The following is a 24788-nucleotide window of genomic DNA, read 5'->3' as shown; positions in this document are numbered from 1 at the left end:
CCTTCAGAGCCCTCCCCTGCCTGATTCCAGGCTTTCCTCTCTGTCTGACCCACCTCGAATGCCAGGCGCCCTCCACCAACACGGCCCTCCTCACCTGCCGCTGTGTGCCCTCAGCCCCCTGCACCAACACGTCCACACCCCAGTCCTCTGCCCTGGCTGTGCTGTCCTTCTAGAGTGCCCTCTCCCTCCCCTTCCCCCTTTCAACACCTGCTCACCCTCCTGGCCTCACCATAAATACCTCCAGCCCCCAGAAACCCTCTCTGCACCCCTATCCAGAAATGGTAGCCTCCTGCTGGGAGCTCCAGACACGTACATGTCTGCTTTGGGCACGTCCGACTGTCATCCTGTGACAGGCGGGCACCTAAATGCAGGTCCGGGAGAGACATGGGCTCTAGAGCCAGACGCCTTTGGTCTGAATCCTATTTCCGCTGTTTAGCCTGCAGGACCTTGAGCAAGCTACTTGGCCTCCCTGTGCCTCAGTTTCCCCTTCTGAAAAGTAGGATCCTAAGAGTAGCATTTAGCAAAGTGCCTGGCACACTGGAAGACTCACTAGATAGTGGGTGCTGTCGTTAGGTTTTAAAGTTGGGGGAAGGACTGGTTTACCACGGTGCATGGTGGTGCACGTCTGGCACAGTTTTCTGGATGGTGGCATTGAATTCAGCCTGGGAATTATAGTTCACCCATCCTCATGCTCCACGAGATTTGGCACCTGGGATTCTCCCAATGCACCCTGGGGAGCTGGTGTCCAAGGTGCAGCCATCTGGACGTGATTTCTACCCGCCCGCGCTCCAGGCAGATCCAGGCCTGGACCCTCCTCCCCACTTACCTGTCAGCACTGAGGATGGGGCTGCTGGTAGAGAGGGGGCTGGGGGAGACAAAGGAGCTTCCCAGGGTCCCGTTCCTCAGGGGCATCTCATGGCTATAGGCCTGGACAGGTGGGGCGCTAAAGCTCTTGGGCTCAGGGTCCTGAGTTCGGGGCCCAGCCACTGCCGTCCTCACCACCGACTCCACGTAGCTCCGGGGCTCTGGAAAGGGCCAGAAGAGACACTGAGGTCCACGAGGGTGCAGTGTAGACCCCTCCCAACCTGTCAGGGAACGCAACAGCGTTTCCCCAGCCTGTGGGGACAGCTCCCAAAGGACAGCCAAGCATGCAAAGGGCACTCCTCAGGCTCCGGCCTACCCACACTCCCCCTCTTCCCAGTGTCTTGGAGAAGCTGTAAGAGCCCCCACAGAGCCTTTAACCAGGGCTTCGCTCACAGAAGCTTCCCAGAAACAGACCCCAGCTTTGCCGCTGAACACAGCCATCGTAGAATCTTCCCTCCTAGAGCTAGGACACCTGTCTATAGCTGGCACCCCTTTTAGCGGCTTCTTTCCTTCAAAGACCCTTCTACCCAACCTCCAGGCCCTTCAAGGTCCCCCTAGCACCGCTGGAGTCTGGGCTCTACAGTGAACCCAGAGCTCCAGCCCAGCCTTGCCCACATTTGGAACAGAGCCAGGGTTCACATGGGCTCCACCCACGCCCAGAATCCACAAACAGGCTTGCCGGCCTAGCAACAGGCCCGCGCTGGTGAGTCACGCCCAGCCCCTTCCCTGCCAAGACACACCCACCCACCTTGCCTGACACACTTAGCATTCCTCCCGAGACCGACATGACTATCCCTGTCTGGTGTTTAGCAGAGTCTCAGAATCCGGGGGGGGCGGGTTGCGGGACAAGTGCCAGCAAGGCCGTTCTACAGGTGAGGGCACTGAGGCCTGGGGAGAGCGATCAATGTGTCCGGAGGTGCGGCCGGGAGCCATATCTCCTGACCCCCAGCCGGCGTTTGTCTGACCCTCCTCCCAGACCTCTGAGGCCAGGCCTGAAACTAACTCCATGCTACGCAGGGAGAAGAAGCAGGGCACTCGGCCTCTCCAGGGAGGATGATGTTCCCTCCACCTCCACACCTGGCACCATCCCGTCTCCCCCAAGAGGGACATGATCAGAACACAGGCTCACACACTACCCACAATCGGGGCATCCGCTGAAATCAGCCTGAGAAAGTGAAGAACCAGAGAATCCATGCTGCCCTGGGCCGGCCAGGCCCCTGGAGCTTTCTCGGGCCAGGACTGTGTGACAGCAGATGGGGGGAGGGCAAGATGTCTTCAGAGGGTCAAGCATGGGGTGTTGTATTCCAGGTACAGAGCACAGGGTGATACAGCCACCTCGGTGTCCTGAAGCTGGAGTCCATACAGGCAGAGGTAAGCAAGGCCTACCCAAAAGCCCCCCTCCACCAGCCAGGCCACCCAGCCACGTCACAGAAGCCCCAGGCCTCTGTCACTCCAAAGGCATTGGTTCTGGGCCGACCATGCCCAAGGGCCTGCTAGAGCCAGGAGACGCTACAGAGACCCTCTGGCCCAGTGCAGGCACGCGCTTTTGTAAAAGGTTCGATAGTAAATCGTTTAGACCATTTAGTAAATGGTCTCTGTGGCAACTACTCAATTCTGCATTTGTAGCACAAAGTCCTAGACAATTCGTGAACAAAACAGCATGGCCGTATGGCAATCAAACTTTCTTTACAAAAACAGGCAATGGGCCAGATGTGGCCATAGTTTACTGACCCCTGATCTCACCTGTCTCCTCAGCCCAGAGAAGTGGGGTGATTTGCCCCAGAACACACAGCCAATCAATGGTCATAGGTACTAGCACTGTGGTCTCCTGATTCTCAACACCGGCTCCCAGTAGCCTAGAGAAGGGCCAGAGCCCCACGGGGACACCAAGAGCTGGCTGCGACCCAGTACTCCAGCATGTCAGCCAGAACTATTAATAATAATAACAATGGCAATTACATGAGCAAAGGAGGAGAATGTAAGTCCCTCACCCCGTCACAGGGGACCGAGGGACACAGCTGGCCTAGGAAAACAGGCCGTCTGACCTGGAGCTGCCCTCCCGCCCACTGCACACACACTGGCCAGCTAAAGTCTGGGAGGCAGTCGTTTCATGTGTCTTTAGTCTTGGGGGGTGGGGGGGATAGCTGTGTCCTGGGGTAACCCATCAGGGCAGAGGAACCATGCAACAAGGAGCCCACAGAAATGGCAATGGAGACGCAAAGCCAGAGTCTACTCTCCCCTCCCATCCCTCGCCATTCTGGGTCACTCTCTGAAAACTCCTCTTGTACCTTTCCAGGCTCCTGGCTTCACCCGGGTGCCCACAGTCCTCAGCACCCCTTTTCTCTCACTGGAAGACAAGGACGTCCATCCGCTCTCTGGCCACCCTGGGATCCTTGCTGACCTACACTTGCAGTGCCCCCCAACCCCCTTGCCTACAGTGTACCCTCGCCCAGGGTACAACCTCCAAATGGAAACAGTGGGGCTGGGGACTGAGTTCTCTTCTTCATGAAGGAAGGAGAGGAAGAAAGCCATTCCCCCTTACTCCAGCCTCCAGCTCCCTCTTGCTCTCAGCCTCACTGATTTTGCAGTTCCTAGAAACAACATGCAGTTCCCTCCCACCCCAGGGCCTTTGTACACGCTTTTTCTCTACATCAAATGCTTTTCTCACCTCCCAGTTTCACCAAGTTAATGTCACTCACCCTCACATCTTACTTCTTCAACCAACGTCAGGTTCTTGGCTATAAGGTCTCATAAACTGCACCCCTTCCCTTTGGAGTGCCATCTCAATGCGTAACTCCAAGTAACCTGATTCTGGCTCCTGATCACGTATATGCTCCATGAGATTAGGAATCACAGTACTGCGTATCAGTATATTCCCAGAGCCTGGCACAGTGACTGGCACGTAATGGGGACGTGAAATATGGAATCAATGAATCAAAGAATGAGAGGATACATGTAAAGCACTTAGCACAGTGCCTTGAGAGCAGATCCCCCTAAAATCTACTCTTCCTCTAGCCGAGTAATTCTGCCTCTGATCATTTTTCCTCACAGGCATCTTTCTCTGAATTTCCCACCAAAATTTCAGCAGGAAGATCAAGCAGAGCTTCGGAGGGTCAGCAAACAATGTGCTCTGGTCTGACCAGGGAGGTGGTACATGAGTCAGGGAAAATGGAACTGGCCGGGAGCCTCGCTCCCCGGCCCTCTCCCGCCCCGCACCCCAGGCCACGACAGCAATTCCGACCCCCATGCTGGAATCCCAGGGCTCAGTGTCTGGAGGCAGGAGGGGGGCTCTGAAATAGCCCCTTGACTAAGAGACAGGAGACCTGTAAGTCCAGTCTGGGCCCTCCTGCCTCCTAACTGGGGCCTTGGGCCGAAGCCCCAGACCCTCACTCACAACACAGGCCTCCGTCCCACATCTGTGGAAACGATGGGTCCAGCAGAGGTGATCCCCAAGAACCATCCCCTCCAAACTCTGTGGCTCCCAGACACACAAAGGAGGGTCGGAGGACTCGGGGCCTTGAAGGCCGAGAGTCATTTGTGCGGTAAAATGGGCAGTTCAGTTCTGCTGAGACTCACGTCTCTGAAGTGTCACCCCAAAGTGGGAAACACAACATCCAGCACCTATCAGCCTGTGGGATAATCCCCCCCTCAGAGCCTCCCACTGGAGAGGGCTTGTGGGTGCTCCTGGGCCCCAGCATTTCTGGACTCCTGTCCCATCCCCACTGCCCTTCAGGAGCTAGGAGCCAGCAGCCAGCCTGGGGGAGAGCCCTTCCCCACCCCCCGACTCCTGTAGGAGGCTGGGGAGAAGGGCAGCCAAGAGCACGCTGTGGCTCCCCCCACTTGGGGCCTGTTGCTGACAGCCACCTCGTTCTGAAACCCCCAGGCAGCCTGGGGCTGCTGCCCAAACTCTGGCTGGTGTCCAGTGTGCAGATTCAGAGGGGCACAGCTCATGCCCACTTTGGGGGTGGGAAATCAAGGCGGTGAGTGCAAAGGAAAGAGGCAGGTGGGATTCAGAAAAGCAGATAAAGCCTTTAAAGAAAGCAGGCCACACAGAACGAGGGCCCGAGTAGGAAGTCAGAACATTTAACATGTCAGAGCTGGAAGGGACCTCAGTGCCCACCTCATCCAAGCCCCCCTGGTGGAGACGGGGACCCTGATGCCCAGAGTCACACACAGACGGCCTCGGCCGGCACCCCCTTCATTTCACCTGATGCTCTTGAATCATCACTTGAATCCTGTTCCTAATAAGTTAAAGGTCTCCAAGCAGATTGTGTCCCGCCTCTGCTTATGTCCCCTCCTATGTCCCCTGCTCTGCTTCGTGTACAACACAGAATTCATCTAAACTGAGGGTTAAGCTGGGACACAGACTTGCAAACCCCTTGAAACTGTCAAAATTATGTGCACGGTGTCCCGATGCATTTGTGTGGGAGGAGATCCATAGCTGTCATGAAATCCCCAGAGGCATCCAAGATTCCAGAAAGCAGACTCCCTGTGGTAGCAAGGGCTTCAAGGGGGCAACTCTAGGCTCTAAGTCTGCTGAGAAACCTGCTCTGAGCTATGCACGTGGGGCACGCCCCAGGAAGTGGGATAACGTGTGTCCCTTCGCCCTCTGAGGGGGCTGTACGCACCGCAGGCAAGCTAGAGGAAGTGTCGCTGGGGGAGGAAGGGGCGGGGGTGGAGGGGGGGTGGATCATCGCGAGGTGGCACCACACCGGCACCCGGAGCTGGCTACGCCTGAACCTGTGCCCAGCTCCTTGGTCAGAACTCGGGGCAGCGTCCAGGGGGACAGCTCATCACCAGGGGGTGGGGACCAGAAAGCTATGTACCTGGTCATCTGAGACCCATCAGAAAAGAGAACTGCCCCCGAGCCAGCCCAACTAAGCCCCTCGTGAACAGCCACTGCCAGACTCAGAGAGAGTGAAGCGGCCACCAGCAAAGCCACACTTACCTTTGGGAAGCTCTGTCACCACCTTCCCCTCATCCTCCTCTGAGGGAAGATGAGAAGAGAGATAGCAGGAAGGAGAGGCAGGAAAGAGAGGCAGATGATGAGGAGGTGAGGAAGAGCAGAAAGGAGAGAGAGAGACCGATTAACAGGGATTATTTCCTGAAAGAGAACTCACTGAGAAAGAGGTGGTAGGAAAGCAGGGGTGAGGCCAGGGCGGAAGAGCCCAGGGTGAGGGGTAAGATCCACCCTGACAGGACCCTGAGGGCTCAGGGCGCACAGTTCAAGGACAGCCTCGTTCCCAGGGACAAAGCTCTCACGGCCCCTGCCCCCCCCGGCTTACATCGCGAGCAGAAGTGTGCTGGCCGGTGAGAGGCAGCCCCAGCCCCTCTGCTCCCTGGTGGCTCAGTGTCCCTGGCCATGCAGACACCTCCAAGTGGGAGGCTGTGCCAGCCGTGTGGGTCACACGTGCGTGTCATTGCCCTCCTACCTGGCTGGATCAGTCTTCTGGTGACTAAGGAGAAAAAGCAAAGTTGGCCCCAAGAGCCCCAGCCCAGCCCTAAAACCAGAGTCTAGGGAACAACCTTCTGGGCTCTGCCTGCGCAGAATGGCCACTCAGGGACCAGGGCCCTCCACTCTCCCCTTCCCCACAGGGAGGAAAGGAGCTGGGGCACGTGATAAGGAAGTAGGAGGTGTGAACTGGGAGTGTGTGTACGTGTGTGTGTGTGTGTGTGTGTGTGTGTGTGTGTGTGTGTTTCCAAGTACACAGTGCCTGAACACTGGGGGATGGCAGAGCCAGGCTTCTGGCAGAGAAGGAAACTGAGGCCAAGCCTCCAAATCCCCCCGCCGGAGGACCCCGGGAGTGGCACTGACCCCATGAAGACTATAAAGGGACCTACCTGCCTCCACCCCTGCACAGAGAACCCCCACTCAGACCTGACAGTATGGGCACAAAGCCAGGTTGCCATCTTGTTTCCAGAAGGGTCCTGAGAACCCATCACCTCGGGGCATTTTCTGATTAGATCCTGACGCCCCGCCCAGGACCACAGGGGTCCTCAGATGCTGACTCACTCCTTTGGCCTCCCCCCTCCCACCTTCCATGCCCAGTCACTCACCACCGGTAGGGTGCAACAGGATGTCTGCTGGGTTGTGGGGTTTCAGGCCAAGAGCCGACAGGGGTGTCTTGGCCAGACCTGGAGGGGAGCGCACTGTGCCAGAAAGAAGAAAGGAGACAAGGCGAGTGAGCCTCGGGGCGAGAGGTGTGGGGAGAGGAAAAAGGGCAGGAGTATGGACACCCATAAGTGAGGGCATGTCGGTGAGGGGTGGGCGACAGGAGGGGGTGCAGAAGAACCAGCCCCAGTCCCAGAAGTCGCTGCCACTGCCCTTTCCTGTCTCTGTGTTCCTCCACAGCTCCAAGGGTAGACAAAGTCAAGAAATGGAGCTGCCCCTCAGCCTGGTCCTCAACCTCAAGAAAGTAATTTCTTGACCTCAGTTGCATCGCCGTGATCCCCTTGAATCGCCACGGCTTACGACATACACACGGGCTTCTCTGGCTTTCTCTGACTTCCTCCATACTATACTCTCCCTTCCCTCATCCTCTTGTTTCCCGCCGATGCACAGTCTTTCTATACCACGCATTTCAATGGACTTAGAGAACTAAAGGAAATGGGATATCAAGACGGCACATCCTGTAAAGGACAGAGGGAGGAAAGGGATCCCCGGCAGAGCCGCGCCCACCCTGAGAACCCAGGGCAGCCCTCGGCCAACCACGTCGCTTGCAAATCCCAGGAAGAGAGAATTTCTCAGTGTGAGGCTCTCTGTACCCCCAAATCCCAGCATCCGGGAAGAGGGAGAAGCCCCATCGCCACCATCCTTGGCCAAGAGCACTGACTCCCTGCGCAAACCCCAGGGCCCTTCTCAGCTGCCCGTCTGGGTTAGAAGTGTCATGGAACACACAAGGTCAGAGAGGGCTGTCAGCCGTTTTCCCATCAGCCAAGGACGTGGCCAGCGTCCGAGCTGAACTGCAGGGCGGTGGTTATGCCCAGCCACGAGATCTCTCCTCGGTGGCAGTAGCTGCCTCTCCTAACACACCTCTGAGAAGAAGCAAAGAAGCAAGCTCTGTGTCTCCTAGCCCGGCCACGGGGAGCGTGCAGAGGCCACGGGCCCTGAGGACACGCAGCTGCACGGATCAGCCAGGGCCCAAGCCTGCCTGCCACATGCCTTTGGCCTCAACAGACCAGCGGCCACCCTCCAATGCCTAGCACACCCACAGCAGCTCTGGGCGCCCCCCCACAACAATCCTTTTCCCAAAAGGCAGAGAGACCTACAGGAAACAAAAGCTACAAGCTCTCAATGCAAGCGACATACATAAGTTGCTGGTGCACAGGTGGCTGTGTACATGGGTGCACACAGGAACAGTGGGAACTCGCAGGGGTCCAGGTGGGGGGCAGAGTCTATCCTCACACCATCCTTAGGTGCCAATTAGACAAATACAGCACAGGAGACAAATGTGTACAAACGTACACACCTGGGTAGTGAGGCAGATCTAGGTTTGCAGGTCTCTCTCCTTACGTGCACACACACTCACACACACACACACACACACTTTTGGTTTCTACCACCCTCCAGCCCCCCCCTTACTGAAAATGGTGTCTTGCAAGAGATATTTATGAAGCACTTATTAATGTTTGTCAAATGAATGATGTGAACGTGATTAGTTACGGAGGACTGAGCTCAGCTTCAGAGACCACTGCCCATGGAATGGGCACGAAGCATCTCCAGCCCACAGGTGTGCATGTGTGGGCCCAGCTGGCGTAGCAGAGGCACAGGTGGCCCGGTGACCCAAGGTAAAGAGGACAAGAGGCAGGGGGAGGTTTCTCCTGGCTCCACCTCAAGCATCTCCAGCTGCCTCGTCACTCATGTCCCAGTCCCCAGGCATCTGGCTCTTCTGCTGAGGCAGACGAGTGGGTGGCCCTGAAGCCAGGCAAGGCTTTTGCTTCCCGACAGAGAAATTCCTCGCATTTCTCCGCCTCTGTCCTCTCTCCCAACCCTGTGCACCGATGAAACCTCGGACTTACTCTCCCCGCTGGGACACCAGGGCTGGCGAGGGCAGGGCGAGAAGAATGGGAACAGGCACACGGGACAAAACCTAAATCGAGCTCAGCCCAGATGGCTTCCATCCCAAACAGAGTGATGACCAAGATCCTGGCTGATTGGACCAACCGCGAATTGGAGCAGGGGTGAAGGCGGAGGGCTGAGACCAGGGAGAGCGATTCCACGGAGTCACAAAAGGCCACAGAGCTGCCTCTTGAGCAGACCGCCCTGGGCCCGCACTGTCCACGAGGGGAGCCCTGAGGCACACACGTGGCTTCAGAGCACCTGCGCGGTGTGGCCAATCTGAATCGAGATGTGCTGCACGTGTAACACACACGCCCGATTTCAAACACTCACTGTGAAGTAAGAAGGCAACACATCTCTTTGTATGACAGGTCTTTGGGGTTAAATAAAACCTGTTACTGAAAGGGATTTCACTGGCCTCTTTTTACATTTTTTAAAAAAGATTGTAACAGACCCCGTTAATATTTTTATCTTGAGGGGCGCCTGGGTGGCTCAGTCGGTTAAGCATCCGACTTCGGCTCAGGTCATGATCTCGCGGTCCGTGAGTTCGAGCCCCGCGTTGGGCTCTGTGCTGACAGCTCAGAGCCTGGAGCCTATTTCAGATTCTGTGTCTCCCTCTCTCTGACCCTCCCCTGTTCATGCGCTGTCTTTCTCTGTCTCAAAAAAAAATTAAACGTTAAAAAAAAATTTTTTTTTAATATTTTTATCTTGATCTACCTATTGAAACGATAATATTTTAGATATTTGGGGTTAAATAGAAAAATATTAAAATGTACTTCTCCGGTTTCCTATTATGTCTTTCAAGGCAGCTGCTAGAAAATGTCTCATCACAAACGTGACTCGTGTCCTGTTTTCCTTGGACGTGAGCTGCTACTCACGACTTGGGCCTCCTGTGTGTCCCAAATGACAGCCAACATCAGTTGTGCTGGCACCGTGGCGGGGGACTGGTGCCACGTTCCTCCCTTCCTCAGGACAGCCAGCCACCAGGAGAACATGCCACCAGTTCTGTTATCACCCTCCTCCCCTCCCCGGTCTCTCCCTCCTCTGCTGCCCCGGGCCTGCCACAGACCCCCCCTGAGTCCTTCTCAGTATTGTCCCATCACTGCTGTCCCACAGCTGCCCTCTTCCAGCTCCTCCTGCCTCTTCTACGCCACCCCTGCACTCAGACGGGTCTTCTGTTTGGTGGGAAACACCTGTGTCCTTGGGGGATTTTGCCTCTCCAGTGAGTGCATCAGGAGGTACAAACTAAATGCTCCTGCCTGGAGACCAAGGATGGATGAGACGGGGACTCTGCCAGGCTGAGTGTTCTGGGCCTTTCTTTCCTTGATGGAAACTAAGTAGGTTGCCTGAAATGGAACAGGTGCCTGGATGTAGACAGAAATGTGCGTCAGGAGCAAGTAGGTCAAAGGGTATCTCAGGGACACATCGGCAAGTCACAGTCGCTTTAGGAATTGGGGGAGGCGGGGGGGGGGGGGATGTTGCACGCGGGATGCAAAAACTCTCAACAGTTAGGAAAAATCTAGACGGTGGGAGGCCGGGGACCCCACAGAAGGTCAGCAGGATCCCAAGCCTGTGGCTGCTGCATCCGTACATGTCTGCGCGTGGACAACGGAAGGAAGAGACGTGGGGCAGGATGGTGAAGTGAAATGAGTGGCAGATCCTGGCCACGCCCAGCATTGCCAGCACCTCCCCCCACACCTGGGTGCTTACTCAGGCCAGGGCTGAGAGAGGGGCTTGAGGGGACCCAGGGAAGACAGACTCAGTGAGGAGCTCTTACCCCCGCCGGGTGGTGGGCTGGTCGGGGAGGCTCCCTCCATCTCCTCAAAGGCTTCCTTGTAGCTGTGCAGATGGGGCTGCAAGAGAAGAACAGGGCGGGTAGAGGGGATGCCCACTGGCGGCCATACCCTGCAATCAGGGGCTTCCCAAGTAACCGGGCCACTAGTCCCCTCGTCAGCCCGACCACCCACCCCTCCTCAGGCAAGCACAAAGGTCAAAGGGAGATGGCCACCAATTTCTTCACCACTGCTCTTTGCAAAACCGTGGAAATCGGCTCTTTGCAAAACCGTGGGCCAGCATGGGTGGAAATGAGGGGCACCTGCCTCAGAAATACTGCACAACGGGGCCAAAGACAAGGGGCTGGGATGGGGGACTCAGGTCCAGAAGGCAGTCAGGAGAGAAAAGATGTCCAAGAGCCATTTATATCCAGAGTAACTCACTAGCCTGGATTGTATCCGACATGGGCCACTCGTATCAGGATCTTCCAAGATGCACGTCTACAATGCATATTCCTCAGCCCTGTCCCAGCCTTAATACGCTGAAATCTACTGCCTCCAACTACTGAAATGTCTCAGAAGTGCAAACATTTTGACATAGAAATTAGATATCCCAAGAAAACTCTATACCTAGAAAGAATTCAACGACACTCTTGTCAGTCTCTATGATCGGGTTCGGAGTGTAGAGACTGGGGTCATCTGTGTCATACCCAGGATCCTTACCACCCTACTAAGGGGCGCCCTTTAGGAGTCAAAGGGGGAACTTCAACCTCAGTGTTGATGTAAGAAGTGGGAGCATAGAAGTTATTTAGGGAGGGAAATGCCAGCTTCCACATGCCAGAGAAGAGACATAGGGTGAGAACTGAGTTTACTGACAGGAGAGTGTCATTCAGGTGACTATCGGGCCCCTGGATAGTTCAGGTGGGCTCTACTACCCTCTCTGGCCACAGGACACAGCCCAAGGACTCACCTCTTTGGGCCGCCCTCCAGGATTGAGGGCGATGGTGAGAGCCAGCTCGGGGGAGACGCACTGGACAGGGGAACGGACCCCAGGGCTACGGGGAGACGCGGGTTCTGGAGACTGGTTCTCATACTGTCCATCGCTGGCTGCCCGCCTCCGGAGAGGGGCTGGGGGTTCTGCAGGCTGCTTCTCCCGAGCCTGCACCCCTGGGAAGAATGCAGGGCATAGAAGGCAATGAGCATATTAGGCGAGAAAGGATCGATGAGGCCCGATCCCCCCAGAGAAGGCGGTGCACCTTAGCCAGGGGCCACACTGGAGCTGGGCCTGTCTCCCCTGAGTACTCCCCACCAGCTCCCTCCGCCCGCACCCCAGGCTTTCTCTGCAGGGCGGGGGAGCTGCTAAGGTTGGGCTGGCCTTCACCGGGAATCACTACCCTGCACAGGGCTGGGGCCCAAAGCACAAGGGCTGATACAAGAAACAGATGTCAACTCTTTGCAAACCCTGGAGGCAGAGGGCCAGAGCTTCCAGGGAAATGAGGGAAGGTGGAAGGAGGAGAGACAGTCTCCAAGGTGACCGCGTCAACCGACAAGCAACATCAGGCCCGTGGGGAAGAAATTTGGAAAGAGCCAATAATGCATCATCTTGCAAATGGTGCTCCCGAGGAGAAACAAAGAAATGACTCAAGTCTTATCGTGAAGTCCCCAGCCCCAGCTGGCCCCTAGAATATCGCCGGTCTTCTCTGGGGTTCCCCACCCTTCCTCCCATGGATCTCTGAAACCTCTCGCCAACTTCCCTTCCGCCGGCCCCTCATCTACTCACCCCTTTCCTCGCCCCAAAGATGGTGAGCTTCCCACCCTCCCCCTCCCAGCAGAACAGCAGGCAGAGGGGCTGAAGTCATGAGCTCCATCTGCTTTTCTGTATCCCCTCCGTTCCACAGGCCCGGGCACGTTGGGAGCCTCGCCCTCCTTCCTTCCCACTCCGTCTTCCCACAGCTGGGCTGAGGCACGGAACCCATTGCCTCATGGAGCTGGCTCCAGAATCCTCGAAAACTTACTCCCCAGGTCCCGGAGGCCAAGACCCAGCCTGAGGACAGGCTTCTTGTCTTCATTATCTTGTGTGAGGGAACTTTCAGCTCTGCCTTCACCGCTTCCCGGGAGGGCAGGTGAAGTGAGAGGAAATGCCGGGATATACCAAAGGTCACGTAGGATGCTGGCCGCACCCACCTCATCCCAGCACATCTGGGAACGCTGTCCCACTGCACACCACTCACGCACACGCACACGCACACACGCACGCATGCCCACCGCTGGCCACTAGAAATGTGCCAGCGCAGCCAAGCAGAAATCACCCTCCTGCAGAGCGAATCGTCTACCATCCACAGTGGGGTCGGGGTGCCCCCAAGTGCCCGACCCCCAGCTCCAGCCTGGCTCAGCCACTAAGGCTGCCGTGAGAAGCACTTGCTGGGAAGCCTTCCTACTTGTCATGAGCAGCAAGATGCCGAGGCCAAACTAGGGCCAGACACACACTCCCTCTCTCACACACACACACAGTCACTCATGTCCCATTACTGGGGGCCCATCCAGAGAGCAGCAGGACTGGCATAATTTACAAAGGCACAGCGGTGCCCAGATGGGGTGGGGTCCGCTTTGGGCTCCTCATTGCCCAGAGGCAGCCTCCCCGTTACCTCCACCAAGACAAAAGAGCCCCTTGATGGGGACAGTGATCCAGGCTCCCAAACGGCTCTCCTTAAAGCAAAAAAGCCGTCACCTTAAAATGCCCTTATTTTCAGAATAGAAGCATGGGGGTCACATAGCCCTAACTAGGGTCTGAGCATCAGCCCGGGTCAAAGGTGCAGGCAGGCCCTGAAAGGGCTGAGCAGCGCCCGGGGACCCCGCAGCAAACCCCAGGCTCCCAGTCCTCAGAGAAGCAGCAGCATCGAGTGCCACTTCACAACTGAGGGTGCGCCTGCCTTCACCCTGCTTCTCCCACCTCCGCTGAGCCCCTTCCTCCCCTGGCCTCCTGGGCAGCCTCATCTAGAGCTGCTGCTCATTTCATTCCTGGCAAAAACATTAGAAAGAAACAGACATAGCCATTGATTTTCTAATAATAATTGTGACAAAGGAGGCCCATTTGGGAAAGGCTCTAGGGGTTTGGAACGAAGTTCAGCCCCAAGGTTAAAAGAAATGCATTAGGGCCGGTTGTCAGTTCCGGCTCACCCAGCCCAGCAGCCTCTTTCTGGCAGGTCCCTGTGTCTTTGCAAGGGGTGGCCTGTTTGGGGATCTGATGTCTGCCCTTGAAAAGTGGGTCTGTTTTAATCCGAGGCCCTGAATCTCCCAGAGGGACAGAGAAAAATCTCCCCGGTTTGCTCAGAGCATCCTCCATGTCTAGGTGCCCCATATGGTGGCCACAAATGGTGGCCACCTCGCAGAGGAGAGGCCAGACTACTGAAGGGGCTTCCCAAATGTGGAGACATGAGGCCCTGGCACAAGGCAGTCAGACATCTGAGAACGATCACACCTCCTCAAGTCCTAAGGCAGGGGGATGGACAGGATGACCTCCAAAGAGCCAGGAGTCTGCAGAAGGGGGAAGACCCTGCATTCCACTCCCATGGGGACAGCCCCTCCCCCTGCAGTGCGCCCCATGGCACCAGTGGCCGGCCAGGGCTCTCGCATTCTTTGAACACAGTATCTCACTGTTGTCCCCCTTGGCAGGCTCAGATATGCCCCGGAGTGCTGGAGAGCGTGTCCCCTCTCTCTTGTCCTTCTCTGGGAGGGGAGACAGGGCATGGCTGGGGGGAGGGAAGAGAGTCCTGCTGTTCCTCAGCCAAGCTGGGACAGCTGGACACAAGCTTACAGCCAGTGTCAGAGAGAGAACACCCCTCCCTCGTGTCCCGTAGACTGACCCATCATAAAAATAGGCTTGCTCCCCACTCCCCTCCTTCCCCCCACCACCCTCAACCCCAAGACTTTCTCAGTCTCTTGAGCCTGTTCCCAGTCTGTCAGGGCCTCTGTCTCCCTACACACACACAGGCGCACACACATACTCTCTCTCTCTCTCTCTCACACACACACACACACACACACACACAGACACATACACACAGACACACACACACACACGCACACACACACACACACACACACACACACACACACACACACTGCAAGTCTGGGCACTGTAGCCCTAACACACATCAACACACCCGCTCTGGCCGAGCACAGCCACCCACCACCTGAGTCCCACGGACAAATGCCCTGGTGTCAGGCTTCATCACATGTCTCCCCTGCAGCCCCCGGACTGGCCACTTCCACCCCCACAGACCCAGCTCTTCTTTCCAGCCTTCCGATTTCCAAAAGACTGGATTCCTCAGCTCCAGGTGACGGGGCTGGGTGTCCGACGGCATGCCTGGGGCTCCGAAAGCCAGGGTATCCGGGAGGCCACCTGCTGGGCCAGGGCACCAGAAAGCCACACGGCGATCACACTAGCAGCCCCAGGGCAAGCCATGCCAGCTCCCCTCGGGACAGGCCCCCCCACCCCACAACTGCCCCCATCCCCCGGGCCCAACTGAACACTCCCCACCACTGGGCCGAGAAAGGGTGAAGGGAGGGGAGAGGAGGCGGACAGGGGGCATTCTGCTAGAGCCATCTCCCCGTTATCCACGGACTGGGAAGAGGAGGGGCTGTGCAAGCACCAGATACCGCCATTGGGAGTCAACAATCCCCATTGTCCCCTAAGCCTTTTCCCGGAACTGCAGCCTTCTTAACCTGGGCCTTCGGGCTTCGAGGCTCAGGGCACTGATAACAAGATTCCCTCCATAGAGCTAAAAGACTATGGGCCTTTACATCCGAGAGAGGCCAGGGGCAGACGTTAGTGGACATCATCGAGCAGACACAGACCCTTGATAAAGGGTCCACCATACTGGAGGACATCAAGCCACCAACGTAAAATACACATGGCAGGGCTATGATCTCTCCATTTTTCACATTAAGCAATTGAGCCCTGAGTAATTAAGAGACCTGCCCAGGGTCACAGAGATGGGTCACAGGCAGAGCCAGGACCACACCCAGGGCTTCTGACGTTTGGCCATGGGTCCTAGGATCCGAGATTCAGGATGAGGTCAGAGGGCGTGCTGTATCCCCAGAGAGTAGTGTGCTCTAGAGTGGACAGAGCACAGATGTTCGCTCTTTGTCGTGAGCCTGGTGGCCCACGCAAAGCACAGCCTAGCTCCTACCGAGGCCCTGGCCCAGCAGCCTGAGTGGTCTGGCTAGGGTAGCCAGAGAGCTGGGCTGTCCTCACCCTTACTGAGCATGCTCACGCAGTGGCCTGCCTGTCCACCGGGAGCCTGTAAGTTCATCTAGTCACCCCAGACCCTGTTCCCAGCAGATAAGGCCAAGGCAAAAGGCATCAGGCCTGTGTCCATGCAGAAGTGGGAGCACTCACTCATGCAGAAAGGAGGGGGAGAGAGTGTGGAGAGAGGGAGGAGAGAGAAGTGGGGGGGGCAGTAAGGGGCTGGCAAAGAGAATGGGAAGAGATGGAAAGAAGAGAACAGAAGAGGGAAGGAAGAAAGGTAAAGGGGAATGGAAAAATGAGGACAGAGGACTAGACTGGGCAAAAGTTTGGAAGAAGCGGCCCATGGAGCAGAGAGGAAGAGAAGCTGAGAGCCATAGTGAGGGCCGCAGACTTATCAGGGGGAAGGGGCAGAGGTGGACCAACCAGAGAGGGAGGGAGATCGGAGCCGGTGGAGAGGAGGCAGCTGGAAGCTCGTGTGCCCGATGCTCTGCAGCTTGGCGTTGTATGCTGCCCACCCCCACCCCGGGGAGCCGGCAGGGAGGGGGTGAGCGGGAGGGGATGACACCAGGCAAGGAAGGCACCACACCCACAGCACAGGGGGCAGGTGGACACGGGACACACGGAGAACGCAAGGGACAAGGCATTAAACAAGACGAAACAAAACAAAAACAAAGAGAAAATCAAGATTAGTTGGTGTTCTGAGTCTAGGATCTGACCACACGCTGGAGGGAGGTGGGAGGGTGTCAGACAAGAAGAGAGGGTCTTGCTTCTCCAATGGCCAGGCGGACCTCCCGCTGTCGGCAAGGACGCCACAGCTCTTTCTTTTCTAACCCCAGCATGGGGCGAGCAGGTGCCAGCCAGAGACCAGGAGACTACAGTCCTGTCGACACACACACCCGCCCTCACCATCGGCCTGGCCCCATCCCAGAACCTGTCTCCTCTCATGGTCACCTGCCTCTTCCTGGCCTCAGCTGTGATCCTACCAGCCTGGCCCAAGGGCCACACTCCCTAGCCTCCTAGCATCCCTCTGCCCTTCACCTTTCCCTCACACGTACCTTAGGTAACCTTCTTCCCCGGAGCCCCTTACATTTCTACTGCTGCCCAAAGCTGCTGGGCACCACCAAAAAGTCGTTAAAATGAGCCCACCTGAATGCACTAGAAAGACCTACTATGTCATCCTTTAATCCACCGTCACTGACCTCCTGACACCTCAGGGGCCGCACAGGGAACCAGGCTCCTTCACCAACCCTCTGCTTCACAAGCTGCTCCACACCAGTTTCTTGGCCACTTCGTCTTCATGCCTCCCACCGTCAAATGTGGGAGGCTCTGGGACTCAGTCCTAGGACCTCTTCTGTATCCGTGCTCACCCCTAGGTGCCATATGCAACGCCACACTTCACGTGACATCACATACTGGCATCATAACACCCGCATTTTTAAACTCCAACCTCTCCCCTTGGTGGTTTTGAGGGCATCCCAAATCGATCACGGCCAAACTCACACTTAGGACACTCCCCCCAAGCCTGCTCTTCCCACACCTTATCCATCTCAGGAAAGAACAACTCCACCCTTTAGTTGCTCAGACCCAAAACCCTAGAGCGGTCCTTGACTTGTTCACATCCCACCTCTAGCCTTGATGGCTCCACCTTCAAAACTGTCCACAACCTGAGCACTTCTCACCATCTCCACAGCCACCGCCCTGATCAATAGCGGCAGCCTCCTCACCGGTCTCCTCCCTTCCATCCTGGCCACACCGAGCCTTCTAGAGCAAGTCGGATGATGTCACTGCTCTGCACACAGCACACAGAGTACCAAAGTTCTCACGATCACGTACAAGGCCCACTGCAAGCCGGCCCCCACTCCCACCACCTCTCTGACTTCATGCCCCGCTAGGCTCCTCACATCAGGCACCCCCCCACCTCAGGGCCTTTGCACCTGCTGTTCCATCTGCGCATTCCCTCGTGGCCTGGTGAAGCCTCCTCCGATCCTATGTAAAGTGCAACCACCCATCTACCCTCTACCCCTCACTGACGCTTGACTGCTTTAACTTATCTCTATGGCACTTATCAGCAATCTGACATATTATGCATGTGTTTGCTTACTTGTTTTTTGTCCATCTCCCCCATGAAGGCAAGGATTTTTACCTGCTTTGTTTACCTCCATTTTCCCAGAGCCTAGACTAACACAGACTAGGGATTCATGCTGAATGAATGACTGAATGGGCCTCGATGTCATCTCCTATTTCCATGATGAAATGTAAATGTTGGGTTCTCAATTTGAGGTCCCAAAGCTTGATACAGGTATTTCCCTATATCTGTATTCATCTGTTATTCTTGCTTCACAAAGAGGTATCTCACTTCCTGCTCCTCCACCATCTTCACTTCTGCGGTGACCCACTGTCCCTGTCTTCTCTCACTGTCCTGAACATTCCGTCTCAGTCCCCTTCCTCTCTCTTCTCCTCAGGGCCATTTCGTCCCACTTTTCTCTCCATGCCCCCTGACACCGAGATCTCATCCACTCCCAAAGCTGTGACCTACATCTTTGCGAGGATGACTCCAAAATCAGTAGTTCTTTCCACTCTTTCAAGCTCCAGTTCCAAATGTTTAGCTGCTTTCCATACATCTCTCCCACCTGCAGGCTCACCGTCACCTCCAAACTCAACCCAGGGAACACTGGCGTCTCCGTCTCACACAAAATCTACTTGTCCTCCTAACTCCGGGCTGGTTAGTGGAACTAGCATTCTGCCCCTATTCGTGGAGCCTCAGAATAATCGTTGATGTCTTCCTCTCCTTCACCCACTACATCCAATCAACTTGTAAATGCATTGGTTCTACTCCCGCGGCGTCCTTGACACTTTTCTTTTTCATCTCCACGGTCAGCACCTTAATGCAATCCCCCAACCCAGTCTACCTAATAAGCAACTACACCTCCTTAACTCAAACAAGGTCTCCTCTTTTGTACCCTTCCTGCCCAGATTCACCAGCTACATCTTCCTAAATTACAGCTTTCACCATGGCTTTCTCCCGACTAAACACAGTCATGGGTTCCTACATTGCCACCAGGTAAGATTCAAGCTCCTTGGTCTGGTATTTTAAGACCGACCAGAGGCAGGCCCCAGGCTACCTTTCTTGGCCTCTCACACTACCTAAATTGCTCTCAACCTACTCTATCCATCAAACACTTCTGCCTTCGTGGCTTCACTAAAAACCCTCTCTCTCCTATGACGCCACCCACTTTCAAACTCCTACTCATCTTCCAAGGCTCTATCTAAAACCCACACGCAACTCACTCCTCAATCTCCCCAGCGGATACTGATCTTTCCTTTTTCTTCATTCCCACAGAACTTTCCCCATGTCTCACTTATTAGGGATGACTTCATTTTAAAGTTCTAGTTCTTTTTCCCCTGACTAAACTCCAGACTCCTTTAAGGATAAGATTCACACCTGATTTCCAGCATGCACTGAAATCTCTACCTCTAGAGACATCTGAGATCAGTCCAGTCACATAATCAGGATCATACGGTAACATGAACTCGACAACTCTGGCTTCTATCTCTTTTTCCTGCCTTCTTGCACTGGCTAGGGTATCCAATACAATGTTAAATGATAGCAGTGATACTAGGCATGTTTATTTTGTTCCTAGTGTAACAGGAATGCTTCTAACCTTTCACACGCAAGTGTGATGCACGCTACAGGCTTCTGGTGCCTACCCTTTATCAGGTTAAGAAAACTACCCCTATGTTCTCTGAGATCCAAGCTTAAATAAGATAGGAGGACCTGTCCGATCAAAGTGGAATGAGCCAGGGATATAGTATTAAGGTACAGAGGAGGTATTGAGCCTAGGGAAGAAAAGGCAGACCTGTGGGAGACAAGCCAGGAAAAACCAGATCAGGTTCATGGCCATGAAGAGGCTCTCCCTCGGGTCTAAGCTTCCTGAGTTACTCACGCTGAAGCTCACGTTCCAGCTTCTGGCAGAAGAATGTACAAGAAGCAGCAAGAAGCAGTCCTGGTCTATTCCCTGACTCCCATACTGTTGCACGCGATGATCCTGACAGTGCATCTGTACCTACACAAGCACGTCAGACACTCTGCAGGGCAAACAGGACCCGCTGACATAGGAAATACTTCCATGGCAGGGCATGAACCAAAGAGGTCCCTTCATGGCCCTGGGGACCAAACATATCTGTCCTCTCTATGCATCTCATCCCTTCTCTGACTGAGGTAGAGAAGATGAAATTAGGGCTGGAGACAGAGATGCTGTACCAACGACGTCTCTCCCTTCCTGTGACTCCTTGGCAGCCAAAGCCTGAGCAGCTAAGGATATGGATGTTGACAGTCAAAACCTCAGAAGCCGGTAGGAGAGAAAAGGGCTGAGGGGAGACGCACTATAAGATGAACACACTTCTGGAGCCATTCAGGTATGGCTTCCTTTAGAGCAAGCTCCAGGAGAACTACACAGAAGGGTTTTCTGGTAGGGGGGGAGGGAATTCACTCTGTTTCCCCAGAGAATCTGCCCCCCAGATCCTGCCTATCATTAGGCTAGAGGGTTACCATTCATCGGGCCACCTCAACTCTGTAAAATATTAAGAGGCCACATCCCTCTCCCTTGACCAAAATCTGTGACAAAGAAGCCAGGGCCCAGATGTGGGACAAAGCAAAAGATGGCAGCTCCCTGTGGACCACTCCATAAAGCATTTCACGTCTAGAGCTATAGAGCTACTCATCCCGTGTTTGACTCCCCACTAAAAGCAATGATGTTCTCGTGGGCCAGCTCTCTAGGCGAGGTGAGACCCTGATTACCAACTTCCATGGTGTAAATACTTTCATGGCGGCCAATTTGAAGTTGCTGACAGTGGAAGTGGGGACTGTGCTCTGCGCTGAAGTACAGCAGGGCATCTATGTCCCACACCCCAATCCTGAACCCAATCCAATAGCCAGCTGGCCTGCCCTCTGCTACTTCCCCAAGCTCACTGTCCATCCCCAGGGAGGGTGTCTCCTCTCTCCTACAGCTGGCACGGTGACTCAGCTTCCCCTAAATTTAGGGAAAAGGGTGGAGGGCAGAGTCAGCCTCCCAGGCTCCTCTTCTTCTCCCTGAACTCCCACCACCCTGTCAGCTGAGGGGCTTGGCACAAGGTCCCCTAGCCCCAGTCTCTAGTCCATCCCCGCCCGGCCTTACCTCCACAATGAAAAACACCCCCAGGATTTCCCACCCGGTGTGGCTGCCCCCATGGAATGGTCATAGGCTTAGGCCATTAAGAAGGAAGGGAGACCTTCTGGTCCCTCCCAACATGGCTCTGCACACTCGGCCATTTCTTGCCTTTATCTCCCCAGTGAGCTCTCTGGTCACCCCATCCTCTCTCCTCTCTCCAGGAAGATGAGCCCATTCTCTGATAGGAAACAGAGTTTGGTTCCTCAGTGCCTGCTTCTCATACAGAGCAGGTCCAAAAGCCAGGACTAACAAGACAGTTGAACAAGAAGGGGACCTTGGCCTCCCCACCAAAATGAGACATATCTTGAAAGGACTCACCAGGGTTGAACACTCGGGTAGAGCCCAAGGCCTTTAGGACACCCTTTCTATCTTTGTTATGCCTCTGAGTCTACAGAGGCCTCCCCCCAGCCTTCTCCACACCTTCCCCCTAGGAATTGAAGTCTGAGGACAGCAGGCAGTTGCAGAAAGCATCATCTCTCTGCATAGAGAATCTGTACTCCAGCCCCAAAGTCACCACTTCCAAGAAGCTTTCCCTGATTGCCCTAGGTGGTAAGCCTTGCTTTCCCTCCGGCTCTGGGGCTTTGGTCTCCACCTCTGTCACAGCACACTTTACATTCCTGCGTAGCTGTCCCTTAACTAGACAGTAAACTCCCTGAAGGCAGGAACTGAAAGACACTGATCTTTGAATCTCAATGCCTGGCTTACAGACTAACAGACAACGAATACAGGAAGGGACGGCTAGGACGAGGCTCCTGACAGCCTCTCCTCCAGGTCCAAGCGGCACCTGCCAAGGGGCAACGGCTGTGCCTACACCTCCTCCCCGCAGCGAGACCAACCAAGACCAAAGAGGGAAGGGGAGGGGATTCCTAAGACTGATGGCCCACGAGGCCCTTACCTGCTACCCGGTGGGCCACCAGCCCCTCCAGGTTCAGTGGCTCCTCTTCTGGAGTGCGGGAGGGGTCTGAAGTCACTTCCTTTGGTGGGAGCTGAGGCTGAGCAGTGAGGCCAGGGAGAGAGGCTGGGGGCTGCTGAGGCCCTGGAGGGCTATGGGTAGTTGGAAGGAAGGCAGACGAGGAGGAGGAGGCTGGGCTCTTTGGACGGAAACTCTGGTTGGGCCCACCTGGACACAGCTGATAATCGTAAGGTGAGTAAGCCCTGCCAGGAGGGAAGGACTCCAGGGAAGCCCGTGGGGCCGGCTCAGGGGCTCCCAAGGAATGCCCACTGGGGATGTAGCCAGATCTGGACTGGGTCAGTGGATGGGGCTGACAGGAGGAGCCGGAGAGAGGCTGGGAGGACAGCGGGGAAGCCCCTGGCCAGGCCCCTGGGACACTCTGGGACTTGTGCAGGGGGGCGGCGGCCGTCGGTTCCAAATCCAGCATGAGCATGTTGAGTGTTTCGATGGACTGCTCGATCTCCTGCTGGGAGGCTGCTCTTGGGAACTCAGGGAGGCCGGGGATGGGGGTCTCTGCCAGTGGCTGGGGGCTGGGCCTGCTGGGCCCGAGACTCTCCAAGTAGCCTCTATCCTGCTGGCGAGGAGGGGGACGAGGCTGCTGCTGCTGCTGCTGTGGCTGCTGCTGCTGTTGCTGCTGCTGCTGCCAGGAATTCAGGCCCCTCTGCACGGCCTCCCGGCTGCTGCCCCCACGGGCCGGAGCTGGGGGCAACTGGGGCTCGGTTTCTGGAAAGGACTGAGAGCGGAACATACCGCTGGGGTCATGGCCATAGTGGGAGGTGGTCATTGGCTGCGGCCAGGCTGGGTGGGGCCCCTCCCCCTGGTAGCCGGCTAAACCCTCCTGTGCAGAGTAGGAGGGCCGCATGGGGGCCGTGTGGCCAGCGTGGGCAGGCACCGACCGGCTGGCGGACTCATAGGCGTAGCCCCCACCGTTGACCATAGGTTCCGCGGGATAGGGCTTGTCCAGACCGTTGGTCAGTGAGGATAGGGCCTCTGGGTAGCCCCCCTCGCTGGTGTTGGTGACCCCATCCAGGGAGGACAGTGTGCCCATGCTGCCCACGCTGTGCCCATCCTGGTTGGGCAACTCGTCATCCAGGATGTCCGTCTCCCGCTCAGATGCCAAGGCCCCACCGTTGACGTGAACCTGGGCCGGGACGACATGGCGGCCAGGGGAGGGCACGGCAGGGCCCCCCGCTGGGCGGGACCGGAGATGCTGGGTATGGTACATGGCGCCTTGCTTCTCTCTCTCTACGCCGAAGCCGCTGAGCAGACGGTCCAGCTCCCGCTTCTCCTCAGGACTCAGGGCAGCAGGGGCACTGGAGGGGCCAGGGGCAGGCTCATCGGTCTTGTCTGTCTTGGTGGAGGCTGTGGAGTTGCCGGAGTCACTGCTCACGGAGAGGGTGTGCTCTACGTGGTTGGGGGTGGCCGACAGGACAGGACGGGTGGCATTGACGGCTCCGGTGCTGCCGTGCAGGGAGTCCTTCTTCTTCACCTTGGCATACAGGCTCCCGTCCAGAGGCCCCTGAGTGTGTCCCACCACCTCTGTAAGAGAGCCGCGGGGGGAACAACAATCAGCAGACGTCAGTGGGAGGCAATGACATCTCCTCCCCAAGGAAAGGAGCCAAGAGCTTCCGTTCCCTAGACCCTAAAATCTCCTCACACCACCCGAGATAGAGCTGAGGTCAGAGGATATAGGGGAGGAGGACAAAGGGACCCCTACCCCAGGCTCTTGGGCCCCAACACCCGGCTTCAGGGCCAAACAGCGAAGTCTAAGACTGGCTGGGGTGCTCTGGGAGCAAGATGCCCCAGTCCAAAGCCTGGCTCTGGTATCTCCCCAGCTTCCCAAAGACCTGGAGGTACTGGGTCAAGATGGAGTTCGGCCAAGCCAGCACTCCCCGTGCTTTCCCTCTGAATGCTGGGCTCATGGGCTTCTGGAAAGGGGGTTCAGGGGCCAGGGTGGCATGGGAAACATCTTAGGAATCCAGAACACAAAAGGAGATGTTCTCATCCAGGAAGGGTGTCCCCTGTGTCATTTTGTCTGCACACAGCTCTGGCGACCCCATGAGCAATACTTTCTCTGAAAGGAAAGAGTGAGCACTGGGTGGCTCAGGGCCAAAGGGCTGACTCAGGAACGAAGAACTTCCCCACCCAGAGGGACTCGGTGATTTCACACCCTGTACAGTCAGCAGCCCAGCTTCCAGCCCCGACACACACACACGCGCGCACGCGCACACATGCACACACGCACAAGCACCTCCCCTCCCCTCACTCCGAGGCAGGCCCCCAGCTGGCAAGAAAAGAAAGTCCCCTCCCAAAAACTGCACAAACTCCAGCCAGACACCAACAGTCACACACACACCAACCACACACGGGAAAACCAGACACAAAGACATCCAGAGACACACACACACCAGCTCATAATCACCCAAGTCGAACACCCAGCAGCCAAATCAAACGCCCTGGTGTGCTCTTGAGGTACACGAGACAGGTGACCTCGAGACGCCAATCACCTTGCTAGGCACCTTTACACACACATTATTTCTAATCCTGTGAGTCAGCGAGTTTTACACGTACTTTAAGGATGGGAGAAACTGAGGTTCACAGAAGTGAAACCATTTATCTGCAGATACACGGTATCTGGTAAAGCGAGGATTTAAAATCAGAGATTTAAAATCACTTAAAAGTC

The 24788-nt window shown here is 56.0% G+C and overlaps 1 protein-coding gene across 7 annotated transcripts in view; it reads right to left on the bottom strand.

Annotated features, from left to right (window-relative positions):
* The window catches only part of TNS1 (tensin 1), a 202247-nt gene that overhangs the window by 19653 nt on the left and 157806 nt on the right, over positions 1 to 24788 (bottom strand). For 4 of the 7 annotated variants that reach the window (XM_047871203.1, XM_047871205.1, XM_047871209.1 and 1 more), the window contains 7 exons: positions 22049 to 23644; positions 16370 to 16453; positions 11666 to 11862; positions 10701 to 10776; positions 6922 to 7014; positions 6297 to 6320; positions 827 to 1025 (listed from right to left, as the gene is read on the bottom strand). In XM_047871203.1, the coding sequence (XP_047727159.1) occupies positions 827 to 1025; positions 6297 to 6320; positions 6922 to 7014; positions 10701 to 10776; positions 11666 to 11862; positions 16370 to 16453; positions 22049 to 23644 (2269 nt within the window). The remainder of the gene's footprint in view (positions 1 to 826; positions 1026 to 6296; positions 6321 to 6921; positions 7015 to 10700; positions 10777 to 11665; positions 11863 to 16369; positions 16454 to 22048; positions 23645 to 24788) is intronic. The other 3 variants (XM_047871204.1, XM_047871206.1, XM_047871207.1) reach the window with 3 other exon arrangements.

This window comes from Prionailurus viverrinus, chromosome C1 (genome assembly GCF_022837055.1).
Source record: "Prionailurus viverrinus isolate Anna chromosome C1, UM_Priviv_1.0, whole genome shotgun sequence".
Classification (NCBI taxonomy): domain Eukaryota; kingdom Metazoa; phylum Chordata; class Mammalia; order Carnivora; family Felidae; genus Prionailurus; species Prionailurus viverrinus.
The sequence above is the reverse complement of the archived record's forward strand: the minus strand, read 5'-3'. Positions and strand labels throughout refer to the sequence as shown.